Consider the following 18,680-nt stretch of genomic DNA (forward strand, 5'->3'; position numbering starts at 1 on the left):
GGGGTGTGTGTGAGAGAGACAGATGACTGGGATTCTCGGGCCTGCAAAGACAAAGGTTAAAGCCCAGTGTATTATTTCACTTAGGACACGTTTGGAGGAGGTAAGGGTGGAAAGAAAACAGATAAAGTGACAGGCAAGAGGAAATGAGTTCCTGCCTCTTCTGTGCAGCCACAGCAACAGTCGGGTGCTGTTACAAGGTTGTTTAGAGGGGACGGACTGTCCTGGATTTAAAGGTCTCACATGCAGAGGTTATGTCTCTTTCCACATCTGGGCAGTTACCCTCCATTCCCTCCTGCGAACAAATGCAGAGCTATATCAGAAGTCACCATCCCAAGAAACATTTACTCCATTTTCATGATCCTTCCGGAGCCCCCCACCTGACCAGCTGTCACCCGAGGGAGCCACGGAGCATCCATATTCAGGGAGTATGGTTGTAACGTAACACCAACCGGCAGAGAAAGGCGAGAGGCACAGGGACAAGGAGTGGGGAGTGGTAACATGAAGCCAGACATAAAATTCCAAGGCTGGAAGGAGGAAGGAGACAGCTGGGACAGGGGTGTGAAGACGGGCAGACAGACTACAGCAAGGAGCGAGAAGTCCTCTGGGTATTAATTCTTCCCTCCAATTCAATGTCACTCACTTTTCTCTCAATATAAGAGGGCACCTATTCTCACTTGGCACAGCTATAAGCTCCGGGCTGTGTGCTGCCCGGCTGCAGTCTAAGGACACATTCTGCATCTCAGGCACGCTTCTGGTCCCCCTCTGCTTCCGGAAGCCACACATCAACGTCAGGTTCACTTTTTTGTAGTTACCTCTAAAAGGCAATCCACTCCAGTACTATCGCCTAGAAAATCCCATGTACAGAGGAGCCTGGTAGGCTACAGTCCATGGGGTCGCAAAGAGTCGGACACGACTGAGTGATTTCACTTTCACTACTATAGTGTTAGCTGTGAATAGTGACTGACTCTGCCACCAGAGCCCGCAAGGCTCCTCTGTCCATGGGATTCTCCAGGCCAGAATACTGGAGTGAGTAGCCTTTCCCTTCTCCAGGGGATCTTCCCAGCCCAACGATGAAGCCCACGTCTCCTGAATTGCAGGCAGATTCTTTATAACCTGAGCCACCCCGTTCATAACTACAGAGGCTTTACAAAGTCACCTGAGGCTGTAGCTTAAAACAGAAAACACAGCCTTAACTCTTAGGTCCTAGCTGGAGGGAAGTGCACGCCGCCCCAGGGCCCACAGGCACCCCCACACTTGATCTTAGAGTCACACGAGTCCCCCACACTCTTTTCCTTGCTAATTCCATGAGAAGGGAATACAGAATCAGCTAAAGCACTAATCTGCTGTTGTTTAGTCATTAAGTCGTGTCCGACTCTGTGATCCCCACAGGAGTTTAGCCCATCAGGCTCCTCTGTCCATGGGATTTTCCAGGCAAGAATACAGGAGTGGGTTGCCATTTTCTTCTCCAGTGGATCTTCCCAACCCAGGGAATCTTCCCAACCCAGGGACTGAACCTGTGTCTCTTGCCCTGGCAGGCGGGTTCTTTACCACTGAGCTACCTGAGAAGCCCCAAAGCACAAACAGGAACAGGCTATAAAGAGGAGGCACAGGGTTGTGGCAACAGTAAGAACAGTCTCCTGGGCGTACACAGTCAGGCCAGCCTCAGCCCAGGCCCACAGAAAAGGTGATTTCTTTTTGTTTTCCTTACGTCTTTTTCTTTGTCACACATCTTCAACTATCTAAACTGTCTATCTGAAAATGACTGTGGAAGAAATAAGCAGCAACAGGTTGAGGTGCTAGGGGAGATCAAGTGTATCGTGTACCTTAGCAAAGTCACAGTTCAGAAATGAGTGTTTACTTAACCAAGTAAAAACCAGTCGCAGGGATAGGCTTCCCGGGTAGTCCGGTGGTCACCAATCCGCCCTGCAGTGCGGCACGTGCAGGTTCGACCCCTCGTCAGGGAACTGAGACCCCACGGGCGGCAGAGCGGCTAAGCTGGCGCCTCAAGGACCGGGCCTGCTCTGGAGCCTGTGTTCCACACGAGAGTCTGGACACCGCAGCAACAGATCCCGCATGACACAGCCAAGACGGCCGGATCAATAAACAGTAAACCGCAGGGAGAGTCCAAGGGTTCCCAGGGCTTGGGGACTGCTGATTCAAAGGCCACGCTCCCCGCGGGCACACCTCTCTGCCTTGCCGCGGGGCTGCCTCACCCCCACTGCGAGAAGGGCTTGCCATAGCAAGTGGATGAAACTCCTTGAGGGTAGAGGTAATTGATTCTCCTTAACGAGGCACTGTCAGAGGGCTCAGAAACTCGGGGCAGGGATAAAATGCAAGCAGAAATGATTTCATCAGTGAGCTGTTAGCTAGACAAAACCCACAGGAAGATGAATACTCAGGCAAGCTCAACATGAACACACTGTGTGACGGGTGACTGATTTGGGTTTCCTCACGAAAGACAAGTCTGTTCCAGAAGAAAGTAAGTTATAAAGTCTGAGAGCAAAGAGTAAAGAAGATAAAACTCTATTAAATGAATACTCACTAAAGAACAAATGAGAGCAAAAAGTATACTAGGCATCAACTGAGAGATAACGATGCTTATAGGTTATAGGAGAAATCATAGAATTTGTTTTTAAAAAAGACAATTGAATCACGGTTTTCTTTCAGAGATGGGTAATACAATGGACTAAACTATTGGATGAAAAATGGGTAAGAATCTGACAGATTTGAGATAATCTGTTATCCTGCAACTTGTCTTTTCTTTTTACTTGGTTGGTACTAATGCTAAGATTTTATTAATTCAGGAAATAGCTAATTAATACAGGAAACACTCATAATCCTATTAAGCACCCCAATGCTCTGTTTTTCAGTCTACATAAAGATGTAGCAAATACTAAGAGGGCATATTAAGTGTTTGATGTACTCAGGTCTAGTGGAAGGAAACTTAGCACAGATAGGACTTCTTCAGCATATAAATTGGACTAAAAAACATATTGTGGAATGGAGACATCTATTTCACTTTATTTACGATGCCAAGGTGTCAATCAGTACTTGGTTAGTCAGAGGTAGAAAGACATTCATTTTGATTGTCTTCAGGAACACAAACACAGTTTCTTTGTGTCTGCTCGAACAACTATACTTTGCAGCCTGTCCCAATAAAATAAAATTGTACTTCTCTATTCACCACTGCAAACTAGTTAACTGTTCATTTCAGCTATACATTCATTATTATACTCTGCTTCATGATGGCTATTTCATTTTATATAAAATAAAAAATGACCATAGCTTGTGTTAAAAAAGATAGATCATAGAAATGTACCTTTTGACCAGTAAAATTTTACTAAACAATCTCATCATATTTCAGTAGAATTTGTCTTTCAATTTCATAGTTTTTTTTTTTTTTTTTTTTTTTACTGTGAATGAAAACAACTTATGGATTTAAAAGTTTTCTGTTTAACTGGACAGGAAAAATACTATAAACGTAATTTCTGAATAGAGAAAATAAGATGCAAGTAGCAGTGCTTTCTTCACTGCTGTAATACTTCGTTTTTAAAGGTAAACACAGTAGCAATCATCATTTTGATTCCAGGGAATGAAAACTTAAAACTGAATTTACTAATCAATGTGGAATTCTGAAGCCAAAAGGATCCTTTAACCGTACTGCCTAACAGACAAGTCATCCTAAAGTTAATCATAATGCAAAATTTTGGCCTAATTAAAATGGCTCTTTCTGATACTATGGTACCAGAGCCTGTCTTTTTTGTTGGGTTTCAATCTGCCATAACAACCAGACTAGGATTACATGCAAACAGAAGCATACAAGGCTTGATGAAATTTAATACAGAGGATTAAGCATTTAAAGTTTGGGTTATAATTCTTGTTGCAACACAAGTTCTACTGGGTAGAATTTAGAACATAATTCTATAGAACATAATTAATTTACAACAGCCTAAGACTTTTCAGCAATAAAATTACGCTTAAAAAAATATACCATTATCCCTATATGTTACATTAATTGTAGATTTCACAACCACTTCAGCCTTGTATTAACTTAGAAAAGAATACCTTGTCCCTGAAAAACTCTAAAGAGTGATGGTATTTCAATCAAAACGGTCCTGAACTAACTCACAATCAGCAGTGACTACATTTTGTCACTTCCTTGCTCTAACAGGAGTAAAAATGATGATAATGAGTTTTTAAAAACAGGCTAGGGAATCTGCATCCAATTAGTGATGACATGTATTTCTTCACAACCACTAGATTTTCAGAATGTTTTTAGTTGTCAAACAAGTGAAACAGCTGAGGGAACAAACTGCCAAACCTGCCCAAACTACTTTTGTTCCATAGAATTTGATCCCTTCTAAATCGACAATGGCATACAAACTTAGCTATGATGAATCCAGTCCTTATAAATGAAAACAAACATAATGAACCGATAGGAGGAGGTTTAAAAATAACTTCATTTGCTTTTAAATATTCAAGTGTAACGTTGCCATAAGAGACTAAAACAGACATTTCAACTGTATCAGATTTGTCAGTTTCCACCTGATTCTAACCTACCATTAACACATAAGGTTCACTGGGCTGCCAAAGAGCCCAGCTAAGCGGATCGTGGGGACATATGAAGGTATCAGTGGAAGGAAACCACAGATGCCACAGCCTTTATCCAAACAGTATGAGACCCGTCTTTGCATCCCTGAAGCAAGAATGGCCACTTTCTCCAATTAAATTGCTCTATATGAAATAAAGCAGCATTGTCTGTGAAGAGTTACTCCTTACCCATAACATTTCACTACTAATTCGAAAGTTAAAAAAAAAAAATACAGATCAAATCCATGTACCCGTGATCCTTTTGTATCTTAAAATGCAGCTATATTCTTAGTTTCCACCAAGAATTATATTGGAATGAACTAAAACATCTTTTAAAGTCATTTTAAGTATACTCTTATTTGTTACTATATTTCTACATAGATTATTTAATATTGCTTGTAGACATAATTTAATCGATAATATATCATAATTTCAACCACTACAGTGACCCAGAATGAGATTCTGGCTATAGAGGGAGCTTAATTATTAAGCAACACTTTGCTAAAAAGCTTCTGAATTTCTGATTGGTAAGAAAATCAAACAAAAAAGAGCATCCCTCATTGAAATAACACTGAAGTTCAAGCTCGGGTCCTCTTCTTTGTGTTCAGCATAATTAACTCTTCAGGACAAAATAATGAAACATTAAGTCACATTAATAAGTTACAGTAATCTTCAAGAAAACTCGATGGGCAACTCTGGCGTTACAGTTGTGTATCTTGGGTCCAACCTAGGGGTGAAGTCCGGGAAGTTTTTAGATGCGCCGGTACCAAAAACATCAAGGACTTTGCGGTTCATGACAGCAAACCTGTAAAACAAGGACACAGGAAATGAGTACCCAATGATGTCGTAAAAGAAGATGATTCGCTTCGTTTATCTTTCATGGGATGGGAAGACAGAAGAGCTGACCCGGCAAGAGACTCAGTGGCAGATTGAAAAGTCATTTTGCTACTCTTCAAGATACACTGTCTCAAGTTTTCTTTGAAAAGATGCTAGTCCCCAAACCTGAAGCCCCAGAGATTACCACCATCATTTCAAACCCTTCCAGAGCTCTTTCCTCTAGATTGTGTCAAACAGAAAAATAGGTTCATTGTGATTTTCTTGATTAATGGATGAATACAATTATAAGAAGCTACATATATAATGAATGAGCTGACATTTACAGACAAGCGAAGGTATTAAAGGTAATTCCTCCCATAACTAAAATTTTAATGTCTCACAATCAACAGAAAATACATTCAAATGTGCAAATATTTAATGAAGAGGAAACAGCTTATAGGTTTTCAAATTTCTAATACACACAACAGAGTAAAAACATGCCCTCACTTTCTCCATCACCTAAAAGATAAGAAATTTTTAAAAGACACATATTCAGCTAATGTGCAGGATGGACCTTCTGCATCTCTCTGCCTGATTATAAGCTCTTCTTCTCTGGGGAAGATACCAGGGTGAAATTAGCTTTGAGTCATTAGCCAGTGTCATTGTTCCAAGAACCCATAAATGTGACTTTTAGCTCCTTCCCAACGCTAAGTTCCCTTCCAACATAATCAATGGGTTAAACTCACTGATGTGCAAAGAAACATAAATGACAAAGAAATAAATGATCAAATGATAACAATATAGATTAATAATGTAGATTTTAATGATTTAATAATAATAATACTACACAGTGTCATGGCTAAGAGGAAGAACTCTGCAGCCAGACTGCCTGGCTCAACCCGAGCTCCATCCTTTACTAGCTTTGTGATTCTGCAAGTGCTTAAACTCTGTGTGCATCTCGATCTCCCCACAAGTAACGCCAAGATATTAACAGTACCTAGTACCTATCTCACAGAGCTATTTAAAGCATTAAACACATATGTATGTATATGTGTGTTGTGTGTGTTAATGTGTGTATCTTAAAACCACTTCTGGGACACAGCCAGAGCTATACAACTGTTTTCTACTATTACTATTAATGACAGCAAAGTCAATGGCAGATGCTATTTACTGAGTGCCTACTAAGTGCTAAGGGCTGCCACAAACATTGATTTTCCCACAACCATAACAAGTATGCATTATTGCTTCACTGTAGAGAGAAAGAAACTTGAGGCTCACGAGGGTAAACAACTTTCCCAACCAGTGACACAGCAAAGGGTACTGGTGCTGGGGTCACACCCAGGTTTGTTCAACTCCCAAACTCACAGTCTGTGTATCAGGCTACATTGCCTCTCACTAGATTATAATCAGGAAATGCAAACACCAGCACCAATACAGAACATGATAGTAAAGGCAAAGAAAAATATGCTTACAAAAATCAGGTAAAAGAATGTGATTATTTTTCATTATTTTTCCCAAATGGACATGAGTCTATTGTTTAGACAGGATTTCTAATGAATCTGTTTAGTATTTTTAAACAAAAAGAAACATCCCATGTTATTCTTATTGAATTTTAGTTCAAATTTGTTTTACACCTAGATAGCTACCTCACCAAAGAGTACTCCCTCAAGTAGACAAAAAGATTCAAAATCTTTTTTGTGGTAATTGTTTTTTTTTTTTATGATCAGTTATGGCACCCCACTCCAGTACTCTTGCCTGGAAAATCCCATGGATGGAGGAGCCTGGTAGGCTGCAGTCCATGGGATCGGGAAGAGTCGGACATGACTGAGCGACTTCACTTTATTTTTTCACTTTCATGCACTGGAGAAGGAAATGGCAACCCACTCCAGTGTTCTTGCCTGGAAAATCCCAGGGACGGGGGAGCCTGGTGGGCTGCCATCTATGGGGTCGCACAGAGTCGGACACGACTGAAGCAACTTAGCAGCAGCAGCAGCAGCAGCATAATCAGTTACAATATCTCATAGATATCTTACCTGCCCTTGGTGAGTCTTAAAAGGAACTTCCAGTAAGATGGTCGTAAGGTCTGAACTTCCATGACAGCCTAAAATTATTCGAGACTTTTTTTAGTAAACAGCAAACACTATCCGTCTTAGGCAATAGAATACTTTTATCTCTATTTTTATCGCTCATTGTGTTAAAAAAAAAAAAAAAAATACCCCGACAGCGAAAAAAAAGTGTAAGTTGACTTTCTAGAATCTTTGTAAATATGCCTTCAAACAAAAATATTGTACATGAAATAATGATTGAGTTAACAGTCATTATTATTAGGAAGCATTTACTAGATATCCATTAGATAGCTGGCACTTCACTAATTATAATGAGTTTACCAACCTGGAAGGATTATCGTGAGAAAGTGCAAATAAAAGCTATCCTCAAAACTCTGCAGAAGTCCTAAGATCATTAACATCAATAATGGTGATTATAGAACTTGAAGAGACTGAATAATGCTTTTATTAAACTAGACTCTATCCCTGTCCTCACTGCTTGAGTAATGTTGAGGAAATGCAATTATTCTTATTTATGTCCATGGGATCTGTTTTTCCAGAAGTAAAATTAAGTGAGGGCATTCTAGCCAAGATACTGGAGTGATAATTTTCCTAAAAAACTGTACTCCATTGAAACCTAAAATGGTTGTGTTCGTAAAACATGACCTGGCCCACTAAGTTAACATGTTTAGTGATTGGATACTTGTCAGCTATCTTGCTAATAAGACAAAAAAGCATACAGTGTAAAAAATGGAAATGCTTCTAGGCCTTTCTTTTCCCCTCATTGGTTTAATACACATTAGAAACAGAAATAATTCTATTTCTCATTTCAAAAAGCTATACTTACTGCCTGGAAGCAAATCGCTGTAGAGATGGAATAGATGATAGTGTCTGCATGGGGAAAATAGGGCACCTTTCCTGCTTCAATGCCTTTGAAATACATTGTCTGCAAAACAAGCATAATGGGAGATTTATAAGGAAAACAACTTTAAATAGCATTAACAACAAAGTGGAGCAAGGCGTTCCTTATCTACAACTACTTTTTCTACCTTTCAAAATCCTAACACTCCTTCCAGAGCTCAAATTACAGGTATATCTTCCCTGACAGAGTTAAGTGTCAGCTGTTTCCTTTCCCTCAGCCCCTCACCCCAGCCCCCAGATGCCAGTAATAACACGTTTCTGTGAAATTCAACAGCACCTGATTTCTACCTCTTTCATGTCATGTATTCTTCAGTGCTTTCTGTACAGCATCCAAGTCTTCCCTTCTCTGTCAGATCTATTCATTTAGTTCAGTTCAGTCACTCAGTTGTATCTGACTCTTTGTGACCCCACAGACTGCAGCACACCAGGCTTCCCTGTTCATCACCAACCCCTGGAGTTTACCCAAACTCATGCCCATTGAGTCGGTGATGCCATCCAACCATCTCATCCTCTGTCATCCCCTTCTCCTCCTGCCCTCAATCTTTCCCAGCATCAGGATCTTTTCCAATGAGTCAGTTCTTCACGTCAAGTGGCCAAAGTATTGGAGTTTCAGTTTCAACATCTGTCCTTTCAATGAATATTCAAGACTGATTTCCTTTAGGATGGACTGGCTGATCTCCTTGCAGTCCAAGGGACTCTCAAGAGTCTTCTCCAACACCACAGTTCAAAAGCATCAATTCTTCAGTCCTCAGCTTTCTTTATAGTCCAACTGTCACATCCATACATAACTACTGGAAAAACTGCAGCCTTGACTAGACAGACCTTTGTTGGTAAAGTAATGTCTCTGCTTTTTAATAAGCTGTCTAGGTTGGTCATAACTTTCCTTCCAAGGAGCAAGTGTCTTTTAATTTCATGGCTGCAATCACCATCTGCAGTGATTTTGGAGCCTAACAAAATAAAGTCTGTCACTGTTTCCCCATCTATTTGCCATGAAGTGATGGGACCAATGCCATGATCTTAGTTTTCTGAATGTTCAGTTTTAAGCCAACTTTTTCACTCTCCTCTTTCACTTTCATCAAGAAGTTCTTTAGTGCTTCTTCGCTTTCTGCCATAAGGGTGGTGTCATCTGTATATCTGAGGTTATTGATATTTCTCCCAGCAATCCTGATTCCAGCTTGTGCTTCTTCCAGCCCAGTGTTTCTCATGATGTACTCTGCATATAAGTTAAATAAGCAGGGTGACAATATACAGCCTTGATGTACTCCTTTCCCAATTTGGAACCAGTCTGCTGTTCCATGTTCAGTTCTAACTGTTGCTTCACTGACCTGCATATAGGTTTTTCAAGAGGCAGGTCAGGGGGTCTGGTATTCCCATCTCTTTCAGAATTTTCCACAGTTTGTGGTGATCCACACAGTCAAAGGCTTTGGCATAGTCAATAAAGCAGAAGTAGATGTTTTTCTGGAACTCTCTTGCTTTTTTCATAATCCAGTGGATGTTAGGAACTTGATCTCTGGTTCCTCTGCGTTTTCTAAAACCAGCTTGAACATCTGGAAGTTCACGTACTTCAAGTTCAAGTACTGTTGAAGCCTGGCTTGGATAACTTTGAGCATTACTTTACTAGCGTGTGAGATGAGTGCAATTGTGCGGTAGTTTGAGCATTCTTTGGCATTGCCTTTCTTTGGGATTGGAATGAAAACTGACCTTTTTCAGTCCTGTGGCCACTGCTGAGTCTTCCAAATTTGCTGGAAAATTGAGGGCAGCACTTTCACAGCATCATCTTTCAGGATTTGAAATAGCTCAACTGGAATTCCATCACCTCCACTAGCTTTGTTCGTGGTGATGTTTCCTAAGGCCCACTTGACTTCACATTCCAGGATGTCTGGCTCTAGGTGAGTGACCACACCATCATGATTATTTGGGTCATGAAGATCTTTTTTGTATAGTTCTTCTGTGTATTCTTGCCACCTTTTCTTAATGTCTTCTGTTTCTGTTAGGTCCATACCATTTCTGTCCTTTATTGTGCCCATCTTTGTCTAGAAAGATCTCTAGTCTTTCCCATTCTATTTTTTCCTCTATTTCTTTGCACTGATCACTGAGGAAGGCTTTCTTATCTCTCCTTGCTATTCTTTGGAACTCTGCATTCAAATGGGCATATCTTTCCTTTTCTCCTTTGCTTTTCACTTCCCTTCTTTCCACAGCTACTTGTAATGCCTCCTCAGACAGCCATTTTGCTTTTTTGCATTTCTTTTTCTTGGGGATGGTCTTGATCCCTGTCTCCTGTATAATGTCCGAAACCTCCACCCAAAGTTCATCAGGCGCTCTGTCTATCAGATCTAATCCCTTGAATCTGTCACTTCCACCATATAATCATAAGGGATTTGATTTAGGTCATACCTGAATGGTCTAGTGGTTTCCCTACTTTCTTCAATTTAAGTCTGAATTTGGCAATAAGGAGTTCATGATCTGAGCCACAGTCAGCTCCCGGTCTTGTTTTTGCTGACTGTATAGAGCTTCTCCATCTTTGGCTGCAAAGAATATAATCAATCTGATTTCGGTAATGACCATCTGGTGATGTCCATGTGTAGAGTCTTCTCTTGTGTTGTTGGAAGAGGGTGTTTGCTATGACCAGTGCGTTCTCTTGGCAAAACTCTATTAGCCTTTGCCCTGCTTCATTCTGTACTCCAAGGCCAAATTTGCCTGTTACTCCAGGGATTTCCTGACTTCTTACTTTTCCTTCATTTATGCATTCATTAAACATGTACTGGTGTAAACCTGGTTAGTGCATAACAAATACTAATGCACTCTAACAAGATATCTATACAGATTAGGTTGCAGACCATCACATGTGTATGTATGTATATTTATGTCTATCATGTATATATGTATGTGTACATATTAATATATAATATATGTTGTCTCCCCAGAGGAAAGAGCAACTACTCTGTCTAGGACAAAGGACCAAAGAGAATTTCAGAAATGACTACATTGAGTACTGCTTCTCAAACATAAGAACCACTTCTTAAAAAACAAATTTCTAGTTGTCATGGCCTGATGCTTTTATAATAAAAATGAATTATTGGAAAAAAAATTTAAACACAAAGTTGAACTAAATTTTTACTGTTATATTCAAAAAACAAATTACTCTATTGAGGTGCTATTAAAGTTTCCAAATGCTTCCTCTCAATTTCTATCCTTTCTTTGTCATGAACTGGTAATGTGCAGTTCATGGACCAATGTTAGCCTGCTGACCACACTTATAAAAGTGCGATCTTCCAAGAGGTCTCGGATCAACAACTAAGTAAGAGAGGAAAAGCAGGGCTAACGGACAGGGTGAACATGCAGGGTATTTATGAGGGATTCTCAGCACATCTATATGGCCAGAAATGGGATAATTCATGGAGATGGGTTTTCTGGATTGTGGGAATGCTAAAGTGAAACTAATAAGAAAAGGGGAAAGATGACCAAGACAGAATGGTGTTTCAACAGGTTGGAGGGGGGTTTAAGAAGATATGAGTGGTCCATGAAATAAAGAACATAAAATAATTTTTTCAAAGAAGTTACCTATGCAGGTGATTTTTACTTAATATTCATTATACAGTAATACAGCATTTTAACATAAAACTAACTCCAATTAAAACAAAGGGACTGCAAAAGATATGTGTGAGGTAATATTGAAAGTGTAAGTTCTAATTGGATAACGATAATATTGAAGAATTAGCAGACTTCTAAAATGGGTGATATGCATTTTGTTTATACCCTGATGGTACTGTTGATTTGTTTGTTTTTAAAGAGTCTTTATCCTTTAGTTTTATTTTTCAAGGACTCTTTCTCCTGAGTTGTTTATGAATGGAGTGACTTGACGTCTGGGATTTGTTTTAAAATAATTTGGTACCTGGGGATTTGGAGCAGTATAGATGAAAGGAGACTGGCCCAATGCTGTGAAGTGTTGAAGCTATATGACGGGCACATGAGGATTATCACGTTATTCTTCCTATGCTTGTGTATATTTGAAAATGACACAGAGAAAAAAAGAAGAAATAGGAAAACTGGCTTTGTAAAGATTCATAAAGATTCACTTTCATAAGGTTAGAATTTGCTTTTGAAACTGGGATATATATTGTTGCTGAAGTAGCTAAAAGGCTCTATATCATTTGGCTGTATATACATAAAAATGTTTGCTTACCTCTACCAATTTGGAAGCTAAATACATGGAAATTGTTGTGCTTTTATAAAACATCATTGATACTCCTGCCAAAAATCCTGAAACAATAATAAATAAGGCAAAATCGATCAGAACTCAAAAGTACTTCTTTGTTATTACGTCACTCAGAAACGTTAATTCACTTAAATAGGAAATAATGGATTTAGCACTGACTTTTGCTATAACAAAATCGAGGACAGTAGTACAAGCAATGATATGAAAATGGGGTGAATTCTTCTTTATCATATTTTTTTAAACTTAAAAATTGACCTTCAGAATTAGGAACCACAGTTCTGATACCATAAGAAACCTCACATTTTAAATTAAACTTTTAAAAACAGCAGTGGTCTTACCAAATATAACAATTTTTAAAGGCTACTAGTATCATTCTCATTTTAAGCAGAAATATTCTTTCATTTATTGTCCTAAGAGCTCAAACCATACTTAGTGCTGTCACCACACTTCTCTCCATTGCTTTCATTCTATAAATGGAAAAGCAAGGTGGCGGGAGGTCTGGAATACTAATAGCAGGGACATTACTAAAAATATCTGAAAAATCATCTAGTCAGCTTAAGTAATAAAATATACTGAGCTTACCAAAAATGTTTAGTTTTTATGTTTATAACATTACTTGAGTTCCTTAAAAAATTATTTAAAAACATGTCAGCTGCCAATGGTAAAATAAAAATGCTTGTAAGAAATCAATAGTCACTTATTAATATTTTATGTTCTTTTGTGACACATTCCCTAGAATTTCTGGCCTGTCGCAGGACAGAAACCCAAGTCATTATGTTGCCAACTCAAAACATCATATGGCAAGAGAGCCTTGGTATGTTCAACTTCACAAGTACAAAATATTAATGCTAGTGCCTTGATGGGAATTCTATTAGAAAAAGGAAGATACAAGGAAATCAGATGAATTTGAAAACCATTTCTGCTTCACTCCTATCATAGATTGATGTGATAATATATGTATATCATATATATTTTATAATATATATATTATACTTTTTTACCAGCTATAATGGCATGCAGTTCATCATCCAGATTTCTGACCCAGCGCAGGAAGCAACTAGTACCCTGTATCAAGAAGAAAATACAATTCCTTCAGTTGTTTCAGTTCTAAGAGAAAAACTGCATGTAACATCTGTAATGGGTGAGTCATCAGCTGGCCTTGGAGGCAAATTGGTGATCTTATTTAAATTAAATAAGGTATAAGATACCACAAAAAAAATTAGATTAAAAAAAGAAATGAAGAGCTCTGGAAATGGTAAAATGAAGGTCAACTCATTAACTTATTAATAGAAGACATGTTTTTCTTATCTTGTGCTGTGCTCAGTCGTTTCAGTCACGTCTGACTCTTTGAGACCCCATGGACTGTAGCCCTCCAGGCTACAGTGATTCTCCAGGCAAGAATACTGGAGTGGGTTGCTGTGCCCTCTTCCAGGAGATCTTCCCTACCCAGGGATCAAACTTGCATCTCTTCTGTCTCCTAGGTTGGCAGGTGGGTTTTTTGCCACTAGTGCCACATGAGAAGGCCTTTTTGACCTAGAATTGCTATAAAAATGAATCAACTCTCTAAAGCAGTGGTCAGAAAACTATGACCCACTAGCCAAATCTAGCCTGCCATCTATTTCTGTATGGCTCATAAGCTAAGAATGTTTTTGCATATCTCAAGGGATAAAAGTAAATAAAAAATATTTTGTGACGCATGAAAATTATATGAAATTCTAATACAGTGTGATTAAGTTTTATTGGAATACAGCCATGCTCATTCATTTATATATTGTCTATGACTGCTTTTGGAGAAGGCAATGGCACCCCACTCCAGTGTTCTTGCCTGGAAAATCCCACAGATGGAGGAGCCTGGAGGGCTGCAGTCCATGGGGTTGCTGAGGGTCAGACACGACTGAACAACTTCACTTTCACTTCTCACTTTCATGCATTGGAGAAAGAAGTGGTAACCCACTCCAGTGTTCTTGCCTGGAGAATCCCAGGGACGGGGGAGCCTGGTGGGCTGCTATCTATGGGGTCACACAGAGTCGGACATGACTGAAGCAACTTAGCAGCAGCATATTTACCTTTTACAGGTAATTACATAAAATGATACATAACCATCTTATACAAAATAATTCCAGAATTCAGTTTTTCACAGCAGTTTCTTTTAAACAACTGTGTCTATACTTGTGTGTGTGCACGCATATGCAGACAGCTCAACCTTAGTTAACACACTTTACCATTTTAATTTAGAATATAAATTTTAGATGTTTAATAAAATATGTCAGTAATATAATTTACATATCAGTGATTCCCAATAAACAAAAGGCCATTACTTCAAATTGCAGAGTACTTACTATGTCACAGATGATCCATGTATATATGTTTAGGTGTGTGCTTATTATATATGTGTGGGTACATTTACAGGAACATGTAGAAAGAGGTGGAAGAACATTAACTTTGTTTATTTGAGAGAGTGTAGTAGAACAAGTGATTGGGAGGGAGATGGAAAATAACTCATTATTTATATAAGTTACGCCTGAAAATTCTTACTGGTTTTATCAAGGGTTGATATCAGCTAGAAGGGTCTGAAGATGTTTAAATTAATACTTAGGTAGTAAATGTTATTAAGAAAAACACGCAGGCCAGGTGTATTAATATCACTTTTGACGTTAGAAATATTAGGAAGTTCATAATTTCTCAGTGATTACATTATTGAAAAAAAAGGAGTTTTTGAAAAGTCTTTAATATCATGAATAAATATAATATATCCAAACTTTCAAGCTTTAAAAGACAAAATGTCCCCAACTTCTATTCCCAATGTATTATGTCTATCTGGTGATATTTATGAATACTACAGAAAGAAGTGTTAAGAAAAGTGACAGATGAGTTAAGGCTGTTATCTCATTTTAACAATCAGTTCAGTTCAGTTGCTCAGTCGTGTCCGATTCTTTGCGACCCCAGGGACTGCAGCACCCCAGGCCTCCCTGTCCATCACCAACTCCCGGAGCTTACTCGAACTCGTGTCCATTGCGTTGGTGATGCTATGCTATTTGTTAAAAGCCTTACCTTGTATATGCTAACAAAAGAGCCCAGAAAAGCTCCGAGCTGGAAGTTTTCTTTATTGTAGAAGAGAGAAAGTAGCCGGGATGGCTGTGTAAACAGATGCCTAAATGCAGAGGGAATTCGGAGGCAGCACTGGATCAAGTATCCCACGCTAAACATTCTGATGAAACCCTGGAGAAAATTGGGAGCAAAGTCTGATTTATAACCAAATTCTTAAGTCTGATAGGTATAAACTTCACTGTCACAGAATCAAAATAGCACTAAAAATTTTAAGCTTATCTAGTAGCCATTTTCAAAACTAAGTCCTAAAACCTCAAACAGTTTTAAAAGAATTACCTTAAAAATAATCACGAGAGCTTGCAGTGGATATACTTTCTACGATTTACCAAGACTTAAAAAGTTTCCCAAGCACTGGCTAAGACTGTCTACGTACCAGACTTCTACTTCTTGACATTCTGTTGACAATAACTGGGATTTAAAATCCCTAAACCACAAATGAGTTTTAGAAACAAAAGCACTGAAATTCCAAAAAAAAAAAAATCCAAAAAAGCACAAAAAACGGTTAACAAAACGAAATGCTTTTGGAAATTTTAACAGAAATTTAAATGATCAAGTTTAAAGAATTTTCCAGGAAAATAATGAAATCTAGCCAGGTTTTAATTTCTGTGCTCAATGTGCCAGACTAAAGCATTTCCAGGGAATGGTACCTTTAAGGTAAACTAAACAAAATTTGAAAAAGCAAATTTGCTATAAATCCACATTTCCTGTCACCATTTCCCCATATTACCTACAACTATTTATAGTGTAAAAGGGAAGGGAGAGGATGATAATGTTGGTCAATTTCATTTCAGTACTTAGGAAAATGAAGTTTGAGGTCACTTAATACTGAGAGACTGAAAAATTTCAGTCATCTTGAAACAAAATGTTATTTTTAAAAGTATTTTAAACATGATTTGACCAATACACTATAATATGGATCTCCTATAACACTTCTCTTTCACCCCCACTGGAATGGAAAAACGTTGACATTCTTAGTGTTTGCTGCTAAGTTCCAAAGACCAGGTTTGTATTTTTTGGATAGCAGCCTTCTTTTAGAAAAATTCTGAATTACTATGAATAAACAGTCATCAATTTATCTGAAGCTACCTAATACCTGGTTAAAACATGAAAATTAAATTGTCCAATCAATTAGTACGAATTATCACACATTTGTTTAACTGAAACTGCTCAGTCCTTGGTTAATTCATGAAGTGATCACACTTATATCTTGTCATTGGTAATCTTGTAATATTAACCTGAGGGTTCAAAGATCACACTTATGTTCAATCATTTCATGCTATTTTCAAGAGATCGATTATCCCTCCATCTATTCACCCTTTCATGTATTCAGGAAAGGTTCAGTGAATGCCTCTTGTGTGCCAAAGATTACATTCGATGCTGGGGACACAGCAGCGAAGGGGACACAAAAGTCCTGCCTTCATGGAGCTTCCATGCCCATCAGAAGAAGAGAAAATATGTAAACAAACATAATTACAGAATACAAAAGGTGTTGTGAAGGAAATAATCAGGCCACTGGGTGAGATATTAAAAGAACAACCTACATTAGATTACTGGTAAGGGAAGACTACTAAGGACTGGACGTTTCAACACACACAAAAGAGAAGGAACTAGCAGGAGAAAGACATTTCAGATAGCTTGGACAAAAACGCACAGAGCCAAAAAAGAGACTGACAGGCATCAACCAAGAGTTAGTGTGAATGGAGTACAGTGACCTTGGGGGAATGTAATTCATGTGAGTATTTACTCAGGGGTCTGATTTAACAGGAGGGGCAACTGAGCCCATGGAATAATGAGGTGCACTGTCAGAATATTTAACTATACTTGTGGGATAAATTCCTCACCCACAAATCTCCAAACAATTTTACATTCACGGACATAATATTAATTACAATGTACATACATATTAGAAAGTTTATAGTACTGGTACACATTTGAAAGAATGACTACTTTTTATCATAAGTCAGTAATTCTCACTAACTTTCTCATATAATTAAAAAAAAAAATCATCTCTCCTCTCCCCAAAATTTCACATACCTCTAATTTAGTCAGAATACTTTTCTTAGTCTCCTTCCTGAAATCTGCCCCCTAGAGTAGAATTCCCCCGAGCTGGAGGGAATAATAACCCTCTCATGGAGCTGGCAGACTCTGAGGCTGCCGGCAACATTCCTTTCCTTTCTTTTTTCTTTTTATTTTTTGCCACTTTAAAAATGGGGCAGGAAATCAGATTTGGAAGGAGTGGAGCAGAAATTACTGCCCGATGGAAAAAATACTCTACCACTTTTACCCCTGCTTCCATCTTTGAGGATTTTAAAGGTAAGTGTTGGCTTGGCTGAGTGCCACCATCAACACCAAGCCACAGGCACTCACATTCACAGGCACCAATGCGATACAGTCCCTCCCGAGGGGGACCATCAGGAGGCTGTCTTTTGAGGTGCTGTACAGCTCTGCTCCTCTCATCATCCATAAGGCGGGGATTAGATGTTGTGACAAAGAACATAAATTTTGTACAGCGTCAGGATTGTGAGAGCACCGTCCAGAACTAAAGAACTTGCAGCAGATGGTACCACCTGTGCCAGACTAACCGCAGGGACAACACTTCCTTCCCAGAGTCGGTGGGGATCGGGGGGAGTGGGCTGTGGTCGGCAGGGGATGGGGGCCGGGGGTGGGGGTGGGGAGCCCTGCTCTGGTACACTCATATATTAGGGAGCGGGGAATTTATGCCAGTGGGCATAACTAACTTCTTAATGTAGAACAACTGTGGACATGCTCCAGTTACCTTCATGCCTTAAAAAATGTAACAGCTTCACAAGTCCAAAAGCAAACGCCACTGTCCCAGACTGGGTAGCCTATGTGCGTGGCTGCTGAGCCCCTAGCACACAGCACGGCCCAGGGCTTTGTTCTCAGATGTATTCTAATGAGGATACACTGCAAAGCATTTACTAGTTTTAATGACTTGATTTCTCGGTCGTTTTTGTTGTTGCTGC

General features: G+C 39.0%; 1 protein-coding gene across 2 annotated transcripts in view; it reads right to left on the bottom strand.

The window, feature by feature from the left end:
- Positions 1 to 2,993: 2,993 nt before the first annotated feature.
- The window catches only part of TMEM135 (transmembrane protein 135), a 327,021-nt gene continuing 311,334 nt past the window's right edge, over positions 2,994 to 18,680 (bottom strand). For both annotated transcript variants that reach the window (XM_070782658.1, XM_070782657.1), the window contains 6 exons: positions 15,640 to 15,807; positions 13,590 to 13,653; positions 12,556 to 12,632; positions 8,299 to 8,397; positions 7,440 to 7,507; positions 2,994 to 5,395 (listed from right to left, as the gene is read on the bottom strand). In XM_070782658.1, coding sequence (XP_070638759.1) covers positions 5,263 to 5,395; positions 7,440 to 7,507; positions 8,299 to 8,397; positions 12,556 to 12,632; positions 13,590 to 13,653; positions 15,640 to 15,807 — 609 coding nt within the window. In that variant the 3' untranslated portion in view covers positions 2,994 to 5,262. The remainder of the gene's footprint in view (positions 5,396 to 7,439; positions 7,508 to 8,298; positions 8,398 to 12,555; positions 12,633 to 13,589; positions 13,654 to 15,639; positions 15,808 to 18,680) is intronic.

The sequence above is a fragment of the Bos indicus genome, chromosome 29 (genome assembly GCF_029378745.1).
Source record: "Bos indicus isolate NIAB-ARS_2022 breed Sahiwal x Tharparkar chromosome 29, NIAB-ARS_B.indTharparkar_mat_pri_1.0, whole genome shotgun sequence".
Lineage (NCBI taxonomy): Eukaryota > Metazoa > Chordata > Mammalia > Artiodactyla > Bovidae > Bos > Bos indicus.